The following is a 22,500-nucleotide window of genomic DNA, read 5'->3' as shown; positions in this document are numbered from 1 at the left end:
CTGAGAGGAACAATTACAGAACCTGCCACAAAGGACAGGTTTTTTTTTTTCTTTGTGGGTGAGTGTGTATGTGAGGGTTTGATTTGCACTCCCCCTCACCTTTTTTTTTTCTTATTTTTTTCTTTCTTATTTCATTCTTTATTTTCTGTTCATATGTATACGTGAATGACTGAGTGTTTATCTTTCAGTTTTTTGGGTTTGTTTTTGTCCTCTTTTTAAAGGATAATGTATGTGTGAGGGTTTTATTTACATTCCTCCCCCTTTTTTTCTCTCTCTTTTTTTTCTTCTCCTTTCATTTTGTGTTGTGTGGTTATATGTGTTTGTTCAGTTTTCCTGTTTTCTGTTTTGTTGTTGTTTGTTTTTTTTTTTTTAGTTTGTTTTTGGTGTGTGTGTGTGTGTGTGTGTGTTGATTGTTTTTTGCTTTGGTTTCTGCTTTTGTTTTTCTGTTTTTGTTTCTTTGTTTTGTTTTTTAGTTTTATTTTTATCCATCCTATTTCATTCTACTTATCTCTGTTCTCCTCATTGCTGTTACTTTATCTTGGATTCAGGAATATAAACATGTACCCATTGCATCATCATATAGAGTGATGGTGAGGAGTGAGTCTCAGGGAACCCATATCCCAGTCAGTGAACATTGTGATTTGCAAGTAGTTTCTGAATTCTAGCTCCCCATCCTCCACCTTATTCAACTCTCAAAACTACAAGAGACAGCAAAGCTTTCCACTCATAGCACTGTTTCAAAATAGAACAGAGTCCTTATCAGGGAAGAACAGAGGACTGAGCACACATCAGAAGGGAAAGCCCCTCTCACTGCCACTGAATAACAGAACTAAGAGAAAAGAAAGTGTCACAAATGAGGAAAGAATCAGCAGAAGAACACAGGTTCTTCCCAGTGTATGAAAGAGACAATACCTGAAAAATCAGACCTCAGAACCCAAATAATGGAAGACACCAACAACAGTCCACAGAATATAGCAGCGATTAGGGAAAGGATGGAAAGAGTGATTAAAACTCAAGAAAGACAAGATGCAACACTGAAAGAACTTGTAATGGAGATTTTGACCATAAAAAACTTCATCCAGGAAATAAGTAACAAGATGACAAACATGGAAAGCAGAATTGATCAAGCAGAAGAAAGACTCTCAGGACTTGAATGCCAAAACATGGAATTAACCTGATCTGAAAATGACATAGAAAGAAAACCCAGAAAGAAAGAAAAAGGTCTCCAAGGGATGTGCGATTGTATCAAGAGGCTGAACCTATACCTGATTGGTATCCCAGAAGAAGTAATAGAAACAGAGAATACCTTGGAGCAAGTATTTCAGGAGGTTATTCAAGAAAACTTTCCCCATTTCACCAGAGATGTGACCATCCAAACTCAAGAGATACAGAGAACCCCCAAGACATCAAATGAGAAGACCAACCCCTAGACACATAGTAATTTGCCTACACAAAGTAGGTACAAGAGAAAAAATCCTAAAGGCAGCAAGAGAGAAAGGTCAGCCTTCTTACTGGAGAAGACCAGTTAGAACAGCAGCAGCAGACCTATTGGCATTAACACTACAAGCAAGAAGGTACAGGAGTCCAAGTTTCAAAGTCCTCAAAGAGAAACAGCTTCAACCAAGAATTTCCTACCCAGCCAAGCTCCGCTTCATCAGTGATGGAGAATTAAAATTCTTCCCAGACATCCAATCCCTTAGAGATTATGCAGCTTCCAGACATACTCTATATGAGACACTTAAAAAGGTATCCAGCATAGAAGAAAGGAAAAAAAAGAGAGAGAGAGAATGACCGTGCACTTCCCAAGAGAACATGAGAACACAGAATCAACAGAGAATACATTGCGATGGCAAACTTGAAAACACTCACATTCATCAACCCAAAAGTTAAAAGAAAACAAACAAACAGAAAAACTTTATAAGAACCTCATGAAGGGGATAAACACATTTCAATGATTAGCATGAACGTCAATGAACTAAATGTACCAGTGAAAAACACAGAATGGCAAACTGGATAAGAAAAACATGACCCAATAATTTGCTGCATCCAAGAGACTCATGTCACCCCAAGGGTTGCACACAGGCTCAAAGGTAGGTGATAGAAAATGAATTTCCAGGCAGATAGATCACAGAAGAAGGGAAGGAGTCATGATCTTAATATCCAACAAAACAGCTTTCAAGCTATTGAAAATTTAAAAATATATGTAAGCATACTACATAATGATTAAATGTTCAATCTATCCACAAGAACTATCCATCCTAAACATACATACCCCAAACAGAAACACCAGTAAACTTTATAAAGCAACTACTAAGTAAACAAAAAAATATATTGACTCTAGCACTATCATAGCTGGGCACTTAAATAGCCCACCAACAAGCAACCCTAGATAGACCATTGAGGCAAAAGATCAACAAAGAGATCTGGAACCTCAACTTGACACTTGACCAAATGTTCTTAATAGATACCTATAGAACATGCCACCTAATAACCACAGAATATACATTCTGCTCATCACCACATGGAACATAACTCCAAGATCAGTCACATCTATGGCCATAAATCAAGCATAAACAAATTTCATAAGATTGAAATACTGCCATGCACCTTCTCAGACTACAATGGGATAAAAATAAATATCAACACCAACAAAAATCCCTGAGAACACAATAAGACATGGACATTCAACAATATGATGCTGAATGACTCCTGGGTCAACAGAGAAACCAAAAGAAATTAAAAGATTCCTGGAAACAAATGAAAATGAAGAAACATGTTTTCAAAGCCTCTGGGATGTCATGAAAACAGTTCTAAGAGAAGAATTAATATCTCTATGACCGCACATCAAGAAAATGGAAAGATCACAAGTTAACAGCCTAACAAATCACCTAAGGGAGCTGGAAGGACATGACCACCAAAATCCTAACCTTATCAGAAGAATCCAGATCACCAAAATAAAGCCCAAATACAGGACATAGAAGACAAAAATATCATAAGAAAAAAAAATTAACAAAGCAGAAAGCTGATTATCTCAGTATCTTCCTAACCAGAGAAGTGAAAGAAAGACCTTTACAACAAAAACTACAAATGATGCTCAAATAAATCCAAGAGGACACAAACAAATGGAAAAATATTTCATGTTTATTGATAGGAAGAATCAACGTTGTTAAGATGTCCATCCTACCCAAGGCAATCTACAGATTCAACAAAATACCTGTTAAATTACCAACATCATTTTTCTCAGATCTGGAAATGACAATATAGAAATTCATATGGAAACATAAATGACCATGAATAGCCAAAACAATCCTCAGCAAAAGAAACAAAGTGGGAGGTATCACTTCCAGATGTTAAACTTTATTATAAGGCTACAATAATCAAAACAGACTGGTATTGGTACAAGAACAGTCATACAGACCAATGGAACAGGATAGAGATTCTGGAAGCAGAACCTAAATTTCTCAATGAACTCGACTTTGACAAAACCTCCACTAACAACCACTAGGGAGAGGAGAACTTATTCGGTAAATGGTGTTGGGAAAACTGGCAAACTAAATAGAGAAGATTAAAACAAGTCCCCTACCTCTCACCATACACAAAAATCAACTCTAAATGGATCAAAGACCTAAAGGACATTAGAAAATGCTGGAGATACCCTTATGGAAATTGGAACTGGCAATCGATTCCAGATCAAAACCCCAAGTGCCCATGCTTTAAGAGATAAGATAGACAAGTTGGACCTCATCAAACAGAAAATCTTCTGCAAAGCAAAAGAAATCATCAAGAGAGTGAGGAAATGGGAAAAAATATTTGCCAATTGTATATCTGACAAAGGTCTAACATCTAGGATCTACAAGGAACTCCATGTGTGGAAAGGAAACAAAACAAAGCAAAAAAGACACCCTATTAAAAAGTGAGCAAAAGATATGAACAGACACTTCTCAAAAGAAGACATACGGGAAGGCAGCAGATGCTTGCAAAAATGCTCAGCCTCACTAATCATCAAAGAAATGCAAATTAAAACTACACCAAGATACTGCCTTATTCCAGTCAGAATAGCCATATCAATATCTTAAAAAACAACAGATCCTGGAGAGGATGTGGAGAAAAGGGAACACTTCTTCGCTGCTGATGGAATTGAAAAATAGTACAACCTCTTGAAAAACAGTGTGGCGATTCCTAAGCAATCTAAAAATCAATATTCCATACAACCCAGCAATCCCTATTCTGGGAATATATCCAGAGGGACTCAAATCACTTCATGAAGAAGAAACCTGCACACACATGTTTATTTCAGCATTATTCACAATAGCAAAATCATGGAAACAACTGTGCTGCCCATTGAAAGTGTACTGGATTTAAAAAATGTGGTAAGTATACATGATGGAATATTACACAACCACAAAGAAGGACAAAATTATGAACTTTGGAGCATCTTGGATGGTCTTAGAGTCTATAATACTGAGTGATCTATCACAGAAACAACTGAGTACCACATGTTCTCACTCATAAGTGGACCTGACCAATTATCATACTACCATAAGAAAGGGATTGGCAGTAGTGGGAAACTGCCAGGGGAGATGCAAGGCACACTTCATCAATAAGGGTACCTGATCTCAAACCAGGTGAAGTGGATGAAAGTGAGGCCCAAGCTTTACCTGTACAATGATCTTTTGTATACCTAACCCTAAATTGTGCTCTGCATCTTTAAAATAAAAATTTTTTTAAAAAGAGTGAGCAAAATATATGAATAGATACTTCTCAAAAGAAGATATACAGGCAGCAGCAGACACATGAAAAAGTGCTCAGCCTTACTAATAATCAAAACCACTTTGAGATACCACCTAACCCCAGTAAGGATAGCCATCATTAATAAAACAAAAAACAATAGATGCTGGTGAAGATGTGGAGAAAAGGGAATGTTTTTACACTGATGGTGGGTATGCAAACTAGTTTAAACTCTATGGAAAACATTTTTCTCAAAGAAGTAGAAATTGACCTTCCATATAACCCAGCAATCCCCCTTCTAGGAATATGCCTAGAGGAACTCAAATCATTCTACTAAAAAGATAACCTGCACATGCATGTTTATTGCAGCACTATTCACAATAGCAAAAACATGGAAGCAACTGTGCTTCCTATCGAAACTGAACTGGATTAGAAAAATGTGGTGCATATTCATGATGGAATATTATGCAGCCATAAAGAAGAGCAAACATATGGACTTTGCAGCAACTTGGATGGATTTAGGGTCTATAATACTCAGGGATCTATCACAGAAACAAAGAATAGAGTACCACAAGTTCTTACGCATAAGCAGACCCTGAACATTTACCATAATACTATAAGAAAAGGATTGGCAGTAGCAAGACACTGCCAGGGTAGGAAAGGGCAGGGATACAACATCAATAATGGTACCTGATCTCAAACCAGGCAAAGTGGGGACCAAAGGGAGGCTCAAACCTTATCTGTACAATGAACACTTGTATACCGAATCCTGAATTACACCTCACATATTTAAAATAAAATAAAATTTAAAAAATTTGATCTTGATCGTTTTATTGGTCACTTTCCAGTTGAATTTAAAATTAAATTCAGTTTTTTCCTGTTCTTTTAGAAGGAAAAGTGATTTAGGACAACTTTTTCACTTCAAAGAACTTTCTTATATATTATTCAAAGTATAGTTACTTGCTTTCTGGGCTTTTCTATCTCTGTTCTATTTCATTTTTGTTATTCCATTTTATTCCTGAGTTGTTTTTTTTTAAATAATATTTTTGACCTGCTCAGTTTTTATTCTATTCCCTACAATTTCTTCTAGTTTTATGAGCTTTATTCTGCACAAGAACCCTGGGTGGTCTGTTTCTGTAGTTCTTATGGGTACCAGGATTACTTTGACTTCTTCAGACTTAACTGTAAATCTTCTGAATTCACCTGCTATTGGAGTAAACAAACCCCCTCCTACTTTTATTTGCTTTTTTCATATTGAACTACTGTGCTTCCTAGGGTATGCTTATTGCCCATCTAGAAGTTCTTTTCTAAGATTTAGATGCCCCCTTACTTACTTCTACTTGTAATGTGCCTGTCGTATCCTCATTTTTCTATTTGGTTATTTGTTTTTTTCTTATTAATTTGAAGGAATTCGCTGCATTTTCTAGTTACAAGCCCTTTGTCAGTTATGTTACAGGCATCTTTTCCCATTCTGTGGCTTGCATTTTTAATTCATTATAAGTTTTTTTCTTCTGATGAATAAGTTATGTTTAATATGGTATGACTTACTGTAGTTTGTAGTTTGATTTATTAATCTTTTACTTTGTGCTTAGTGCTTTTTTTTTTTTGGTCATTTAAAAGAAATCTTTGTCTACCCCAGCTAATGAAGATATTCTTCTACTTAATCGTCAAGAGGCATTATTCTTTTATATCTTACATCTTGCTTTGCAGTCTACCTGGATTTTATTTTTATGTATGTTATAAAGTAGGTTTAAAATTGTCTTATTCATACAAGTATGTATACCTAATTGAGCTATACCATTTGTTGAAAAGACTTGTACCCTTTGTTTAGTTTTGTTTACTTTGTCATAAATTGCTTGTGGATTTTGTTTTTCTAGATTTTGTTCTGTTTCATGGGTCTCGTTGCCCACACCTGCATAAATATTATGCTTTCTTAATTACTGTAGCTTAAATTTTGCTGTCTGGTAGTTTAAGGCCTCCAGTTACATTCTTCTTTTTTGATGATTGCCTTAACTTTTTATAAAATAAAGTTTCAAAAGTATATTATCTTAGTCTTATGAGTATGTTACAGTGACTATTAACATTTATGTATAACCGTGTAACCACCACTCATTGAGATGCAATATAATTCCAGCCTCCAATAAGGTTCTCTTGTGCCTCTACCAGTCAATATCCCTCCCTAAGGCAATCATTATTCTGACTTTCATCAGCATTGATTAGTTTTGTTTATTTTTGGATTTCATGTAAGTGTAATCATGTAATATATAGTTCTTTGAGTATTTTTTAAACTAAATCTAATGTCTGTGAGAGTCATCTATTTTGTTTCTCGGTAGTCCATTCTTCATTGCTCTTTGATATTCTATTATATGAAGAGACTACAATTCATTTTTCTATTGAAGAGAATTTTAAATTTTGGATTATTATGAATAAAACTACTGTGAATCTTCTTATAAACATCTTTTGGTAAACAGATATACTCAGTTCTCTTGGTGTATTCTTAGGAATGGCATATCTGGAAAGAGGCTAGATGCATGCCTAGTTTTAGTTGATACTGCTGAACCATTTCCCAAAAATAATCGTACCTTTCCTTGTTAATTTTGAGTATCTGACATGTTATGTGAAAAATTGTAGAAATAGTTGAAGGCAGAGCATTTTGTTGTTTTTCTCTAGATAGGCTTTATTTTTCCTTTTTATTTCCTTGTGTAGTCTGCTAGTAGTATCTAGCAATCCTTGATCATGTCAGTCTAATGTCAGAGACTGAAATGATTTGAAGCTGGGTTTCAGTCCTTGTAAAGAATGAATTCTTTTCAGTTCATCTTTATTCCTATGAACTTGTCTTTTAGGGGCTCTATCCAAAGTGGGGAGGTTTTATAAAGGTTTCTTTTTCTTGGTAGATCCTACACTCATATTTTGCTTCTAGACTGAGCCTGTAAAAATCTCAGCTAAGCTTTTCCAGTCTTTCATTTGCCTTTTCTGGAATTAGCAGATGCTCTTAAGGAGAAAGCAGCTCTAATGACTGGCTCATCTCCCTGGCTTTGCCTTCTAGAGCTTGGCTTTGTAATTTGTTACTGCCTTATTAGCTTGCCTGTGCATACAAACAGATTTAAAAATAATTCGTCCAGATTTTCTTAGTCTTTTAAGTAGAATGGTCAGTTTTGGGTTAAAGAAACCCATTAAAGAAGAAGAAATATGTTCCCTATTACTGTATTTTCTGCCATTATCCTTTTTCTGTGTGCTCCCCCTTCCTCCTCCCCATCCCATCATGTCTGTTTCATTATTCTAAGTCTCTGTTATTGGGCTGATGATGCATGGTTAATCATTACAGTTTTTATCATTCATATTCTTTTCATTTGATACATATTTAGTCATATTTCTGCATGTTTATGTTTCTAGATGAACTTGGAGTCATTTTTCAAGGTCCAAGATAAGTCTCTGAGTTTTAAATATATTTTGGGATAATTGGCATTTTTACATCATTCTTTCTATCCACATACGTGAAATAGACTTATTTCAACATATATTGTTGTTGTTTTCCCATTCTATTACTAAGGTTTTTGGGGGGAGAGAGAGAGAGAGAGAGAGAGAGAGAGAGAGAGAGAGAGAGAGAGAGAGAGAGAGAGAGAGAGAGAATGTGTATGTGTGTGTGTGTGTGTGTGTGTGTGTGTGTTTGCCATACATTTCTTACTATATTAATTTCTAACTATGATACATTTCTTGTTGCTTTTGGGATTAGGATCCTTCACCTAATTTGTTTTTATGTTTTTCTTCTTTTTTGTGGTTGATATACAGCAAAGTGACAACATATATATTTATCTTATATGTAGTCATTTTACTGAAACTTCATATTGAGTCTTAATGTCTTTTCAGTCTATTTCAAGCATTTACTCATGATTAATTTAACTATTTAAAAAAAATTATCAATTTGCATTGTAATCTTAGCATGTGGCCTATAATATTACTACTTCTTGGAATTTACTGACTTTTTGCCTAAGACTATAGGGTAGGGAAAAATATATAAAGATGATATAGCTGCATAAATAGATATGTTCTTTTTGTGTTGTTACAGCATTTAACACTTTCTCCTTATCAAGTTTTATTTTTAATTGACATAATAATTGTACATATTTATGGGATTCAATGTGATTTTGATTGATATATGTATACGTTGTGTAATGATTAAATTAGGTTAATTAGCATTTCTGTCACCTCAAACATTTATTGTTTCTTTGTGGTGAGAGCATTCAGAATCCTCTTTTCTAGCTATTTTAAATATACCATACATTATTGTTAACTATAGTCACCCTGCTATGCAATAGATCACTAGCACTGTTTTATCCTACCTAACTGTAACTTTGTACAGATTGATTAACCTCTCTTCATCCTCTCTACCTCAAAACTTCCCCAAGCTCTGGTAATTACTATTCTACTCTATTTCTATAAGGTAAAACTTTTTAGATTACACATGAGTGAGATCATGTGGTATTTTTGTGTTTCTTGCTCATCTCACTTAGCATAATGTCCTCAAGTTTATTACAAATGACAGAATTTCATTCTTTTTTGTGGCTGAATAGTATTCCATTGTGAAACTTTCTGTGTCTTATTTTACTTTATTTATTTCATTATATCAGATATCACATCAAAGCTGATAATAGTAGTAGGATAGTAGGATTTTTTAAATTTTAATTTTAATTTTTGAGTTGGAGTCTCACTCCATCACCCAGGCTGGATGGAGTGCAGTGATGCACTCACGGCTACCCCAGCATCGACCTGCTGGCTCCGGCGATCCTTCCACCTCAGTCTTCCAAGTAGCCAGAACTACAAGTGCACACTACTGCACCTGGCTAATTTTTTAATTTGTTGTAGAGACGAGGTCTTGCTAAGTTGCCCAGGCTGTTCTCAAACCTGTGGGCTCAGGCAATCCCCTCACCTTGGCCTCCCAAAGTACTGGGATTACAGGCTTGAACCACAGTACTCAGCCAGTATGTTCTTAATAAATGTCCTTTACTGAGTCAGTGCTACAATTTGTTTTTCTGGCTTTTATACTTAGTTTGGTGTTGTTAATAATTTAGGAAAAACTCAAATCATGTTTTTTCCTATTTTTTCACATTACCACAATTATCAAAACAGAAGACTCCTGTTCATGTGGTGAATTATGCTGGTTTATTTTTGAATATTAAACTACATTTATATCTTTATAGATTTTATTTGATAATATTTTGTTTAGGATTTTTGCATTTCTGTTCATGAAATACGTTGCCTATCATTTTTCTTTCTTGTAAGGTCCTTGTCAGGTTTTTCATTTTTATTTTAAAGATGTAGGGTATAATTCAGGGTTAGGTATACAAATAGTCATTGTACAGGTAAAGTTTGGGCCTCACTTTGGTCCCCACTTCACCTGGTTCAAGATTAGGTACCTGTACTGATGAATTTTGCCCCACCCCTTCCCCTGGCACTTTCCCACTACTGCCAGTCCCTTTCTTTACAGTATTTTGATTTTGCTGGGCTTATAAGCAAGTTTGGAAGTGTTCTTTCTTTTACTGTTTTTTAAAACAGTATTTACATGAGTGCCATTATTTTGTTTCTTGAGGTTTTAAAAGAATTCACCACTAAAGTCATTTGGCTTACTGTTTTCTTTGTTGTAAGATTTTAATTTAGGTATTGTGTATGTGTATGTGTGTATTCCCATATATATTATGCATAGTTGTACACATGCATATATGAGTATTCAGTTTTTCTATATCTTTGTAAGTTTTAAGTTTTCTTTTCGTAGGAATTTGATTTTTTTTTACATATTATTATGTTGAAGTCAGTCTTAGGTACTTTATATCCTTTTATCTACAGATATGGATATCTAAAAGATAGGAACAATATTTTATCACACCTAAAAATGAGCAATTTCTTAATATCAGATATCCACTCAGGTTACATTTTCTCAATTGTCTTATAATTGCTTAATAGTTTTTTGTTTGAATTAGGATTCAGATAAGGTACATCCAGTACATTTAACAGCATGAAATTATTAATAATAGCTTCTTAATATTTTTAAATATCTTCATGTCTCTCTTTTCATTCCTAATATTAGTACTTTGCACAAGTCTTCTCTCTTTTTTCTTGGCTACTTTTGCTGAGGATTTATTAATGGTGAATTCAGTCATTATTTTGATGCTTTTGCCTTAAAGACTTCTTTGATAGTGTAGACAAACCAACTAACTGTCTTTTTGTTGTTACATGTTGGTTCCTTGCTTATTTTTTCATTTTCAATTTTTTTGCGTCCTTATATTTTACATGTCTTAGAAGGGCTTGTAGATTGAACTTTAAAAAAAATCCTATCTGTGTCTTTTAATTTGACAATTTAGACTGTTTTTAAAAATATATAATATAATTATAGACATAGAAAACAGATTAGTGGTAAATAGGGGATAGGGATAAGTGGTGTGGTAACGAACCAGCTATAGTGATGAATACAAAAGTCTATACATCTGATGATATTGTATAAAACCAAATATATACATACCTATAAATGAATATTAGTAAAACTGGAGAAATCTGAATAAAATCAGTGGATTGTATCAGCATCACAGTCATGATATAATATATTATACTTTTGCAAGATGTAACCATTGGGGGAAACTATTTTAAGGCTATACATAATCTCCCTCTCCTTGAAATTGCATGTGAATCCAAATGATCATAAAATAAAAAACTTAAATCTAGACATTATATTTATTGATATATTTTTGTTTAAATCTATATTGTCATCTACTTTTTATTTATTTTATCTGTTGAATATTAGTCCTTTTTGTTTTGTTTTGAATTGATCTTTTTTTAAAAGTTGTGCCCCTCTATTAGTTTGTCATTACATATTTTACTTTTTGTTATTATTACCATAGAGATTAGAACATGCATGCTTAATTTATCAAAGTGTAATATACATATTTTCATTTTCATTACAAGCCAGTGAGGAAATTTACAACTACATACTGTCATTTATATCCCTTCCAGAGTAGATGCTATCTTTTGTTATGTATTTCAATATAATTTGCAGTTAAACCACACAAAATATTATTGTGTAGGCATCATTCCTTTCATTTTATACTATATTTTACTTTTTGGGGTCTTCTTTACTTCCTTTCATCTCTAAGCTACTTTCTCAGTTTATTGTTTATTTCTGAAGATACTCTTTCATAATTTCTTCTTTATAGTCTTTAAATAATGGATTACCTTATATTATCTTTATATTTATATTTAATTTAAGGTTGACTTATAGACAACATATAGTTGGATCTTATATTTTTTATCTACTCTCACAACGCTAGCTTTTAATTGATGTGTTCTGACCAGTGACATTTAAGGTGAATATTTATATAGTTGGATTAATAGCTACTAAATTTTTTACTGTTTTCTGTTTGTTGCCCTTGTTCTTTGTTTTTCTTTTTTGTACTTTTTTTGCCTTTTGTGATTTCAAAAGCTTTAAAATTCTTTCCTCAGCCATGTCCCACCTACTAGTGAAGAATTCCTCATTAAAGGAATTCTTCATTTCCACTACAGTGTTTTTTTATCTAAACCGTTTCTTTTCGATTTGTAAAAGTTGTCAGAATCAAAACAGTCACTTGTGTTAAAAACAAAACAAAACAAAAACCCTGACAAATAGAACCAAAAAAGGCTATAAAGGGAGGATTCTCACATTTGTATGCCTGATAACAAAACTATTCACAAAAGACTTTTCAAAAACCACAATCTTGTGCAAAGACCATTGTAACCTTACTTTAAAAATACTGCCTAGCAAGCTCCTGTCCAATCTTGAACTGGGATCACCCTTGTTATTGATCTTTGTAGTGAAGAATAATCATTTCAAAACAATTGTGTCATCTTCCTCATAGTCCCTTTGTCTTCTTTTTCCTCCCTGAATATGCACATAGTTTATTTTCCTATGGCACTCATATTTTCATTGCAATTGCCCTGTTCCTGAATAAATATTTTATTTATTTAAGTTCACAGATTCATTCTTAGAATCTCCATCTCACTGCTTACATTATCCAGCTGTTCTTGCATATTGTGTACTTTTTCCATTAGATTCCTTAGCATATTACAGTTTTTTAAGGTTCTTATTTTGATAATTTCAACATTTGTGCCATATTGGACTCTGGTTCCAATACTTGTTTAGTCTCTTGAAACTGTATTTTTCATGTTTAGTATGCCTTATGTTATTTGTACTAAGTTGGTACTTGTTGAAAACATAGAAGATATACTGAGTAAAATGAACTGCATTAAATAGCTTTTATTAATGTATTTGGTAAGTTGTGAGGAGAGAGAAACACGTCTTATAGACCATTGATTAGCCCTCAGTCTTTTAGTGAGCCTATGTGCTTGAACTGTGAGCTTCACCGGTACTGGTCAGTTATTTCTCCCTTAGTTTAGACAGAATGGCTAGAGGGAACTGGAGTTGAGTATTTCCCTTTCATCATGTGGGACGTTAGATAGGGTTACAGTTGGTTACTCCCCTTTTCCCATATGAAAGACTAGAGGGGACTGTAGTTAGGTATTTCACGTTTCTTGCATGGAAGACTAGAGGGAACTGGAGTTGGATACTTATCGTTCCCCATTTAGAAGCCTAGAGCTGGCTGGAGTTGGGTATTTCCTTTCAGCCGGTTAGGTTAGGCTTTGATATGACCCCAGCAGATTAGGCTGTCATAAGAGTTTCTCCTGATGGCAGGCTTTGTTAAGAAGAACAGGTCTGTGGAGCATTAGCAATTCTATATCATTTTAGGCTTTGTTGAATATGCCAGAATGCTCTGGCATACTTCAAAACGGTTTCTTTTCTTTTCCCAGTGATGGAAGTATGAGGAGATTTTCTCCAGTATGCACACTGAGGACCTGGTAGATCTCTTAGAAGTAAAACTCATAAAAATTTTGAGAGCCTCCATGACTGGATCTCTGGAGTTTTTAATCTCTCCGACTTGTCCACATTGAACCTCCAGCAATTCATCAGTCATATTTCAAGTTTTCCTGAATATGCACTGCTTCGTGCAGAGGTTTCTGCTTGTGGGTTCGTGCTAGTAAATTGTGATTCTCTGTATCCTCCAATTTTGGGGCAGCAGTTTATTCTGTGACCTCACTTCACTGATGGATCTCAGAAGAATTGATGATTTTAGTTTTTTACTGGTTGTTAGGAGAGAATGAAGACTTTTAAGCTCCTTATGTGCTGAATGGGAAACTGGAAGTCCTAATATGCCTTTTTTTATTTTTTATTTTTTTGAGTTGGAGTCTCACTCTGTCGCCCAGACCGGAGTGCAGCGGCCCCTCCCGGCCACAGCAGCCTTGACCCGCTGGGCTCCGGCGATCCTTCCGCCTCACCTTCTGAGTAACCGGAATTACAGGCGCGCGCTACCACCTCCGGCTAATTTTTTGATTTATTATAGAGATGAGGTCTTGCCTGCCTAGGCGGGTCTCAAACCTGCGGGCTCAGGCAATCCACTCACCTCAGCCTCCCAAAGGCACGGGATTACAGGCTGAGCCACCAAGCCCAGCTCTAATATGCATATTTTAAGTCCCTATTTGATAGCTCAGTTTTCTGCATCTTCTGTTGATCCACTTTTATTTCCTATTATTTTCTTGGTTTTTGATCCCAGTTATCTTTTTTCCTGTATACCCCGTCACTTTTTCTTGAAAACTTTATAAAAATCTTAGAAATTATTTGAAGACTTGAATAAAGAGGTTTTCCTTCTAATAAGATTTACAATGGTTTTAGCGGATTGGTAGGGGGCGTTGGCAAGATTCTAGATCATCTTAATTCAGATAGTATTTGGGATGTGTCAGATTTGGGCCTTAGTTCCTAGTTGAATATCTAATTGTCTTCTATCTCCAGATCTCCTATTTCTCTTTTCCCAAAGCATGCTTCAAATTTTGTTATTCTACTTCATGAGCTTATCAAAAGCTATTCTCAGCTTCTTAGCCTCTTAATTCCTTCATCAGAGTTTCAGATACAAGCAGGGAAAAACATTGTAATATACCAGGCTCATCTCTCTGGGTTTCCTTCTTATACTGGTTTTTTAGACTTACAAATATTTTACTGCTCTGTTAGGTCTCTCATGTCTTTAAGCAGATTTTTTTAGTTGTCTCCTTCTTCTAGTTGATTTTAACAGGAGGTTTCTTTTTGAACTACCCAATCTCCCAGTTACCCTGCTATATTCAGTTTAGTGCCTTTGTACATGCTGTTCCTTCTGCTTGAAAAATTCTACTAACTCAGTCCCCAGCTCTTAGGTTATAAAACCTTTTCAATGCTGTGGGTCAGGTACTGAAGAGTTCATGTGCTTTTCACTGACAAGACTTCACTGACTGAGCTGGTCTTGTTATATCTCTCTCAACACTATCTACAATGTTTTCATTAACTTGTAGCTTGTAATTATATGTTCAAATATGTTTTTATTTTATTTAATGTTTTTCTTCTCAATAGAATTTAAGGTCTTTGGGAAGAAGGGCCAGATCTATTTTTTCTCATTATGGTCCCAAGTTGTGATCCAAAGGGAGTATTTAGTATTTTTTCATAGATTAAATATATAGAGAAGCCGGGCTTGGTGGCTCAGCCTGTAATCCCGTGCCTTGGGAGGCTGAGGTGAGTGGATTGCCTGAGCCCACAGGTTCGAGACCCGCCTGGGCAGCGAGACCTCATCTCTACAATAAATCAAAAATTAGCTGGGCGTGGTAGCGCATGCCTGTAGTTCCAGCTACTTGGAAGGCTGAGGCGGAAGGATCATCGGAGCCCAGCAGGGCGAGGCTGCGGTGGCTGGGAGCGGCCACTGCACTCCAGTCTGGGTGACAGAGTGAGACTCCAACTCAAAAAAAAAAAAAAAAAAATATATATATATATAGATAGATAGATAGATATATAGATAGATAGAAGGTTAAATGGCTGAGTTTTCCATTGGATGGAAATGTCAGAATTCTACTTCCTTAGGAAGTAGAAAGGGAATAGCTTATTTTTATACATTTATAATAAAATATTCCATATTTTTATAATTAATTATTAAGCATATTAAAATATAAAGAGTTGTGTAAATACAGTTGACCTGTGAATAACATGTGTTTGAACAACACAGGTCCATTTATATGTAGACTTTAAAAAATAAATATGTTGGAAACATTTCTGGAGATTTATGACAATTTGAGAAAATTCACAAATGAACCAGGAAGCCTAGAAATATTGAAAATGTTAAGAAGAAGATAGGCATATCATGAATGCATAAAATATATGTAGCAGCCGGGCTCGGTGGCTCAGCCTGTAATCCCGACCCTTGGGAGACTGAGGTGAGTGAATTGCCTGAGCCCATGGGTTCGAGACCCGCCTGGGCAACTTGGCGAGACTTCATCTCTACAATAAATAAAAAATTAGCCAGGCGTGGTAGCACGTGCCTATAGTTCCAGCTACTTGGAAGGCTGAGGCAGAAGGATCGCCGGAGCCCAGCAGGTCAAGCCTGCGGTGACGGGGAGTGGCCACTGCACTCCAGTCTGGGTGACAAAGTGACTCCAACTCAAAAATATATATATATATATAATATATATATGTAGCTACTAATCTATTTTATCATTTAAGCTGTAAACACATTTCTGTTATAAAAAGTTAAAGTTTGTCAAAACTTTCACACACAAACTATTACAGACCAATCACACCACCATTCACATTAAAGAGAAATGTAACAAATATGGATGCAGTACTAATCTTAACTGCATAAATTAACTATAATACATATTGTATGTGCTTACGTATTTATGGTAATAATTTTGTATCCACTTCCAGTTGCTATTGCGGTGAGCTCAAGTGTTGCAAGTATTTTTTTAAAACACCGTGTGACACTAATCATCTACATATTAACAGTTCCTCTCTCTAGTATAATTGTATATCACAGTAAAAAATATCTTTAATGGTTATCGCTTATTTTTCATCATGTTTAGTGAAATACCATAAACCTTGAATAACACCATGAGACCCATACAAAGTTTCACTAGTGATACTAGAAGTGCTCTCATGAAGCAAAGTGAAGACACTACAAGAAAAAGTTGGATTGTTCAATATGTACTGTAGATTGAAATCTATAGCTGCCATTGTCCACCATTTCAGACAAACAATTCATCTTGTACACAATGTAAACTTATGATATTGATAAATACTGTACTATAAATCTCTTTTTTCTTATGATTTTCTTAATAACATTTTCTTTACTCCAGCTTACTTTATTATAAGAATATAGAATATATTACATATAAAACACAAAATATTGTCAGTAGACTGTGTATTATCAGTAAATCATCCAGTAGGGTATTGGTAGTTATGGTTTTGAGAAGTCAAAAGTTATATGTGGTTTTTCAGTTGTGTTTGGTTGGTACCTCTAACCCCTGTGCTGTGTATATTTATATCTAGCTGTACTTACCACTCTGCTTAGGAAGTAGATTTAATTTGTTTTTATAAAAATATATATACTATACTAAGATATAAGTATCCATATAGTCTTCCCAGTGATTACTCTGGCCTTTAGATACTCCTAAGGTAAATTAACTAGTTTTTGTTTGTTATTAATTTGTTTATTTAAGGAAATTTTTCTTTATACTTTCAGATGATACAGCAGTATTCGAGTTGATACAACTAGTTCCACCAGGTATTGTATTATATATTGATAAGATAATTTACTTGCAAACTCATTCATTTTAATGACCTTTTTTTTTTTTAGTCTCATCTTTCCTCCTCTTCGGTAGTTAAGAACAGTGTTGAGTTTCTAACTTTAGTCCACTATATATAAAATGTCTATAGGTCAAAATAATGTATATAGAAAGATTGTCCCAAATAGTACTTGAACACATTGCCTTAAATTCAATAAACAGTAATAATTGAAGGTGGAAAATAACTTATCTTTCTATTTTGTGACTGTCATAAAAATTAAGTTTTACGTTTTGGTGATTTTTTTTGAAAACTATATTTTTATTGTTAGAGAAGTTTTTGTGTATTGCCTATTATTGGGGAGTAGAGAGGAATAAAACCTTATTTATGTAGTAAATATTACAGATCCCTGGAGAAGACAGAGTTAAAATATAGAGGTTACTTTTATTTCTAATATTGATTTCTGTGATTATAGATGATAGATGTATCTTAATCAAATTTTTATTTTATGTAAAAAATGGAGAGCTATATTTTATTAATAGCTATTAAATTTGAAAATTTAAGATATTACATGTATGTATATTTATAGCTAATTCAGATAGTTATAAATTCTAGAAAAATCTCAGTTATTTTTAACATAAAATATCTTGCAATGGTAGACAGACAAAAATGGGAGATAGAAAATAATCGTGGAGATGGTAATTGATATGTCAATGTCATATCATCTTTGCATTTTTTAAATAACTTTTTTTTCCTTCTAGGAATTTATAGGTACTTACTAAGTTTATATGAATATCTCTATTCTCCAGAAAGAGAGAGGGGAATTTACTAATATGTAGTATATTTCTGAAAAAGGAAATGTGTTAATTTATTTAACATATTTTTATTTTAATTTTCCTTTTATAGAAAATAAACATGACCTGAAGCAGGTATTTCAATAGGTCATCAGGCAACATATATATTACACTTGATGATTTTGTTTCTAAATAGAATGTTTTGTTATAATTTGAATCATAGGATATCTTTCTTGTAGTGGGTGAAACACTGTCTACATATGATGAAAATACACGAGATTTCATGTTCCCGGGTCCAAACCAAATGTCTGGACACCATGATTCAAACCGCCAGGTTACCATGAGGAGAATTTCAGGCCTTCGAGTAAGTGCTTACTATTTTCAGAGTCAGCTTTTGATGGACAATCATTATCAGAAACCACCACATAACCCTCAACACCTTAAAATGTGAAGAACTAATTTACATTTTAATTTGTTTTAAAACTTGTTTTGTAAAATTATGTTATTTAAGCATACTAAGTTATAAATAACTTAACAAAGCCCATACACGTACCATTCAGAATTAACAAGTGTTATTTTGCCTTGTATTCTTCCAATTTCTCTTTTCCCCTTCTTTCACTCCCTCCTGTCTCCCTCCTTCCTCTCTTTCTTTTTCTTTTTCTTTTTTTTTGAGTTGGAGTCTCACTCTGTTGCCCAGACTGGAGTGCAGTGGCCGCTTCCGGCCACCGCAGCCTCGACCTGCTGGGCTCTGGCGATCCTTCCGCCTCAGCCTTCCAAGTAGCTGGAATTACAGGTGCACACTACCACGCCCGGCTGATTTTTTGATTTATTGCAGAGATGAGGTCTCGTTGCCCCGGCGGGTCTCGAACCCACGGGCTCAGGCAATTCACTCACCTCAGCCTCCCAAAGGCGCGGGATTACAGGCTGAGCCACCGAGCCCGGCTCTCTCTTTATTTTTCAAAGGAAGGTTACAAACATTTGAAAAGATACTCAATCTTATTAGCATTTAGAAAAATCCAAATTAAAGCAACCATGTGATTTCATTTTTATAGCTATAGAGTTGGCAAAATTTATTTTATTTATTTTCAAAATGTGGGATACAATTCAGGGATTGTATACAAATGTTCATTATGCAGGTACCCTTGTTGATGAGGTGTCCCCCCCCCACTTCCCCAGAAAGATTCCTACTACTGCCAATCCCGCTTTTCTACTCCCCTTCAGGTAGTTTCCCACTACTACCAATCCTTTTCTTATAGTATTATGATAATTGTTCAAGGTCTGCTTATGAGTGAGAACATGTGATACTCAGTTCTTTGATTCTGTGAAAGATCACTCAGTATTATAGATTCTAAGTCCATCCAGGTTGCTGTAAAGTTCATGATTTTGTTCTTCTTTATGACTGCGTAATATTCCATCATGTATATGTAACACATGTTTTGAATCCAGTCCTCTTTTGATGGGCAGCACAGTTGGTTCCATGTTCTTGCTACTGTGAACAATGCTGTGATAAACATAAGTGTGCAGGTATCCTTTTTGTAGAATGATTTGAGTTCTTCTGGGTATATTCCCGGTAGAAGGATTGGAGGGTCATATGGAAGGTCAATTTTTAGATCTTTTAGGAATCATGAGTTGGCAAATTTAATAAATCTGACAATATCAAGAGTGTAAAAAATTGGAAACTCTTATGTGCTGCTATGCCATGTAAATTGGAACAATCACAATTCAGCATTATCTAGCAAAGGCAAAGATTCTTACAGCTCTGTATCTTTTTTTTTTTGAATGGGAGTCTCACTCTGCTGTCCAGCGATCGTTCCACCTCAGCCTTTCAAGTAGTCAGAACTACAGACGCATGCTACCACGCCTGGCTAATTGTTTTATTTATTGTAGAGATGAGGTCTCGCCATGTTGCCTGGGCTGGTCTTGAACCCATGGGCTCAGGCAGTCCACTCACCTTGGCCTCCCAAAGTGCTAAGATTACAGGCTGAGCCACCGAGCCCGGCCTATGTATCTTAAGGATGTATTCTCAGGTATCCTAATAGCCTTCTTAAGAATGTTCAATTGTAGTATAGTTCATTATAGTGAAAAATAGAAATAATTGAAATGTCTGTTAGTAGGAGTTTGGATAGATTAATTGTAAAATGTTTATGGAATGAAAATATATATTCATAACCTAAATTTAAAATCTACTTTAAGTGACAGCTTTCCCTGTGTCCTTTCCTTCAAGTTCTTTTGGATGATTTACAAATATTTTTATCCCTGAAAGCAATTTTTCCATGAAGAGAAGCTAACGCTGTCTCAAAAGAAGAAAAACAAAAGTGAAATTATTTGGACAAACTTTTTTTTCTAATTTTATAAAATGTTAGAGTGAGCCGGACTCCGTGGCTCAGCCTGTAATCCCGCGCCTTGGGAGGCTGAGGTGAGTGAATTGCCTGAGCCCGCAGGTTCAAGACCTGCCTAGGCAACTTGGTGAGACCTCATCTCTACAATAAATAAAAAAATTAGCCAGGTGTGGTAGTGCGCGCCTGTAATTCCAGCTACTTGGAAGGCTGAGGCTGAAGGATCGCCAGAGCCCAGCAGGTCAAGGCTGCGGTGGCCAGGAGTGGCCACTGCACTCCAGTCTGGGCGACAGAGTGAGACTCCAACTCAAAAAAAAAAAAAAATTGTTAGAGTAGTCTGACTAGGGAAAGTAGGTTGATATAGGACCCAATATACTGAATTAAGTAATTTCTCCTGTAGGTCTAGGTCTGCGATATGCTCTGTCCAAAGAAAAAGCAACTTCACTTTTCTGAAAGTATGCAAGTTGACTAACTACCAAGTCTGAGAAAATATTCCTCCTTTGGGATGTTTTCAGTGTCCATTGACCAGCTTCTGTACTATAAAAATCTTTAGAGTATTTCAAGAACTGTGTGGAAACATGCAATGAAAAAATAATCATACTTTTAAATTACGGTCACTTTATAATATAGCATTTTAACTTAAAATGCTGTATTTTACTAAGATGGCAATATAAACTCGAGTGTAGGTGATTAACAGGGATTTATCTTTCATCATTTAATTTGAGTTAGTTTTGTATATATTTGCAAGATGTTGGAATATTAAGGCAAAAAATATATAACAATTAAGATGTTTAGACATGGTAGCACGCGCCTGTAATTCCGGCTACTCGGAAGGCTGAGGCGGAAGGATCGCCGGAGCCCAGCAGGTCGAGGCTGCGGTGGCCGGGAGTGGCCACTGCACTCCCAGTCTGGGTGACAGAGTGAGACTCCAACTCAAAAAAAAAAAAAAGATGTTTAGAAATGGCAATGTGAAGTTGGCCGTTTGTTCCTCCACACAAAACAGATATAAAGCTGGATAGCATTGTCACAAACAACTTCAGGACACTGGGAACTGACTGACAAGACAAATCAAGAGGTTTTTATGCTTGAACAACTCCTAAAGCTTTGGGTAGTAATGGCAGGAATACGTAACCTTCTTGTCTGAGACGCTCCCATACTCTGCTTGCTAAGTGTGAATTGTAGCTTCACCAGCTTGGAGCTAGGTGAGCAATTCAGCAACTTTGCTATCAGAGCGGTCAGGATTAATTTGGGGCAGTGGGACAAATAGTGTGGCTTTACCAGCTAAATGTTGTGGATTCAGTTAGAAGTGGATGCAGAATCACCACAGATTTGCTAGTCTGATTGCAGTTCTAATTGGTGTGAACATCACACCTGCCTGAAAGTTGACAGGGAGATCCTGGAAGTAAGGGAACAATAAAAGGACTGAGTTAAGCTCTCCACCCATTCTTGGCTGAATGTGAAACTCTGTATGTCAAGGGAAGACAGCAAGAACCCAAAGTAAAAGCCAAGGGAGACTAGAGATCTGCTACAGCTTTGAATGATTCCCTGACCTATGCAAAGATAATCAGTGGAGTATGGTCACTTCACCTGGTTTGGAATCAGTTACCTTTATTAGTATCATGTACCCCCCCCCCCCGCCACTGCAGTGACCCACTACTGCCAGTCCCTTTCAAGTAGTATTATGATAAATGTTCAGTGTACACTTATGAGTGAGAACATGTGGTGCTCAGCTCTTTGCAAAACAACATTCTGACTACAATCTCATAAGAGAGGTCAAGCCAGAAACATGAAGCTCAACTTTTGCAAGATTCCTGACCCATTAGAAACTATGTAGCCACAAAAAAAAAAGAAATACCTTGGCATCTTCCTAACTAGAGATGTGAAAGACCTTTACAATGAAAATTACAAAACACTGCTCAAAGAAATCAAAGATGACACAACAGTGGAAAAATATCCCATGCTCATGGATTGTAGAATCAACATTGTGAAGATG

At 35.4% G+C, this 22,500-nt stretch overlaps 1 protein-coding gene across 3 annotated transcripts in view; it reads left to right on the top strand.

Moving 5' to 3' along the window:
• The window catches only part of SPATA6 (spermatogenesis associated 6), a 174,304-nt gene that overhangs the window by 34,415 nt on the left and 117,389 nt on the right, over window positions 1–22,500 (top strand). For 2 of the 3 annotated variants that reach the window (XM_008057385.1, XM_008057383.1), the window contains exons 4-5: window positions 17,337–17,378; window positions 18,411–18,535. In XM_008057385.1, the coding sequence (XP_008055576.1) occupies window positions 17,337–17,378; window positions 18,411–18,535 (167 nt within the window). The remainder of the gene's footprint in view (window positions 1–17,336; window positions 17,379–18,410; window positions 18,536–22,500) is intronic. The other variant, XM_008057384.1, reaches the window with a different exon arrangement.

This window comes from Carlito syrichta, unplaced genomic scaffold (assembly GCF_000164805.1).
Source record: "Carlito syrichta isolate Samal-C Ts95f unplaced genomic scaffold, Tarsius_syrichta-2.0.1 Scaffold302986, whole genome shotgun sequence".
Classification (NCBI taxonomy): domain Eukaryota; kingdom Metazoa; phylum Chordata; class Mammalia; order Primates; family Tarsiidae; genus Carlito; species Carlito syrichta.
The sequence above is the reverse complement of the archived record's forward strand: the minus strand, read 5'-3'. Positions and strand labels throughout refer to the sequence as shown.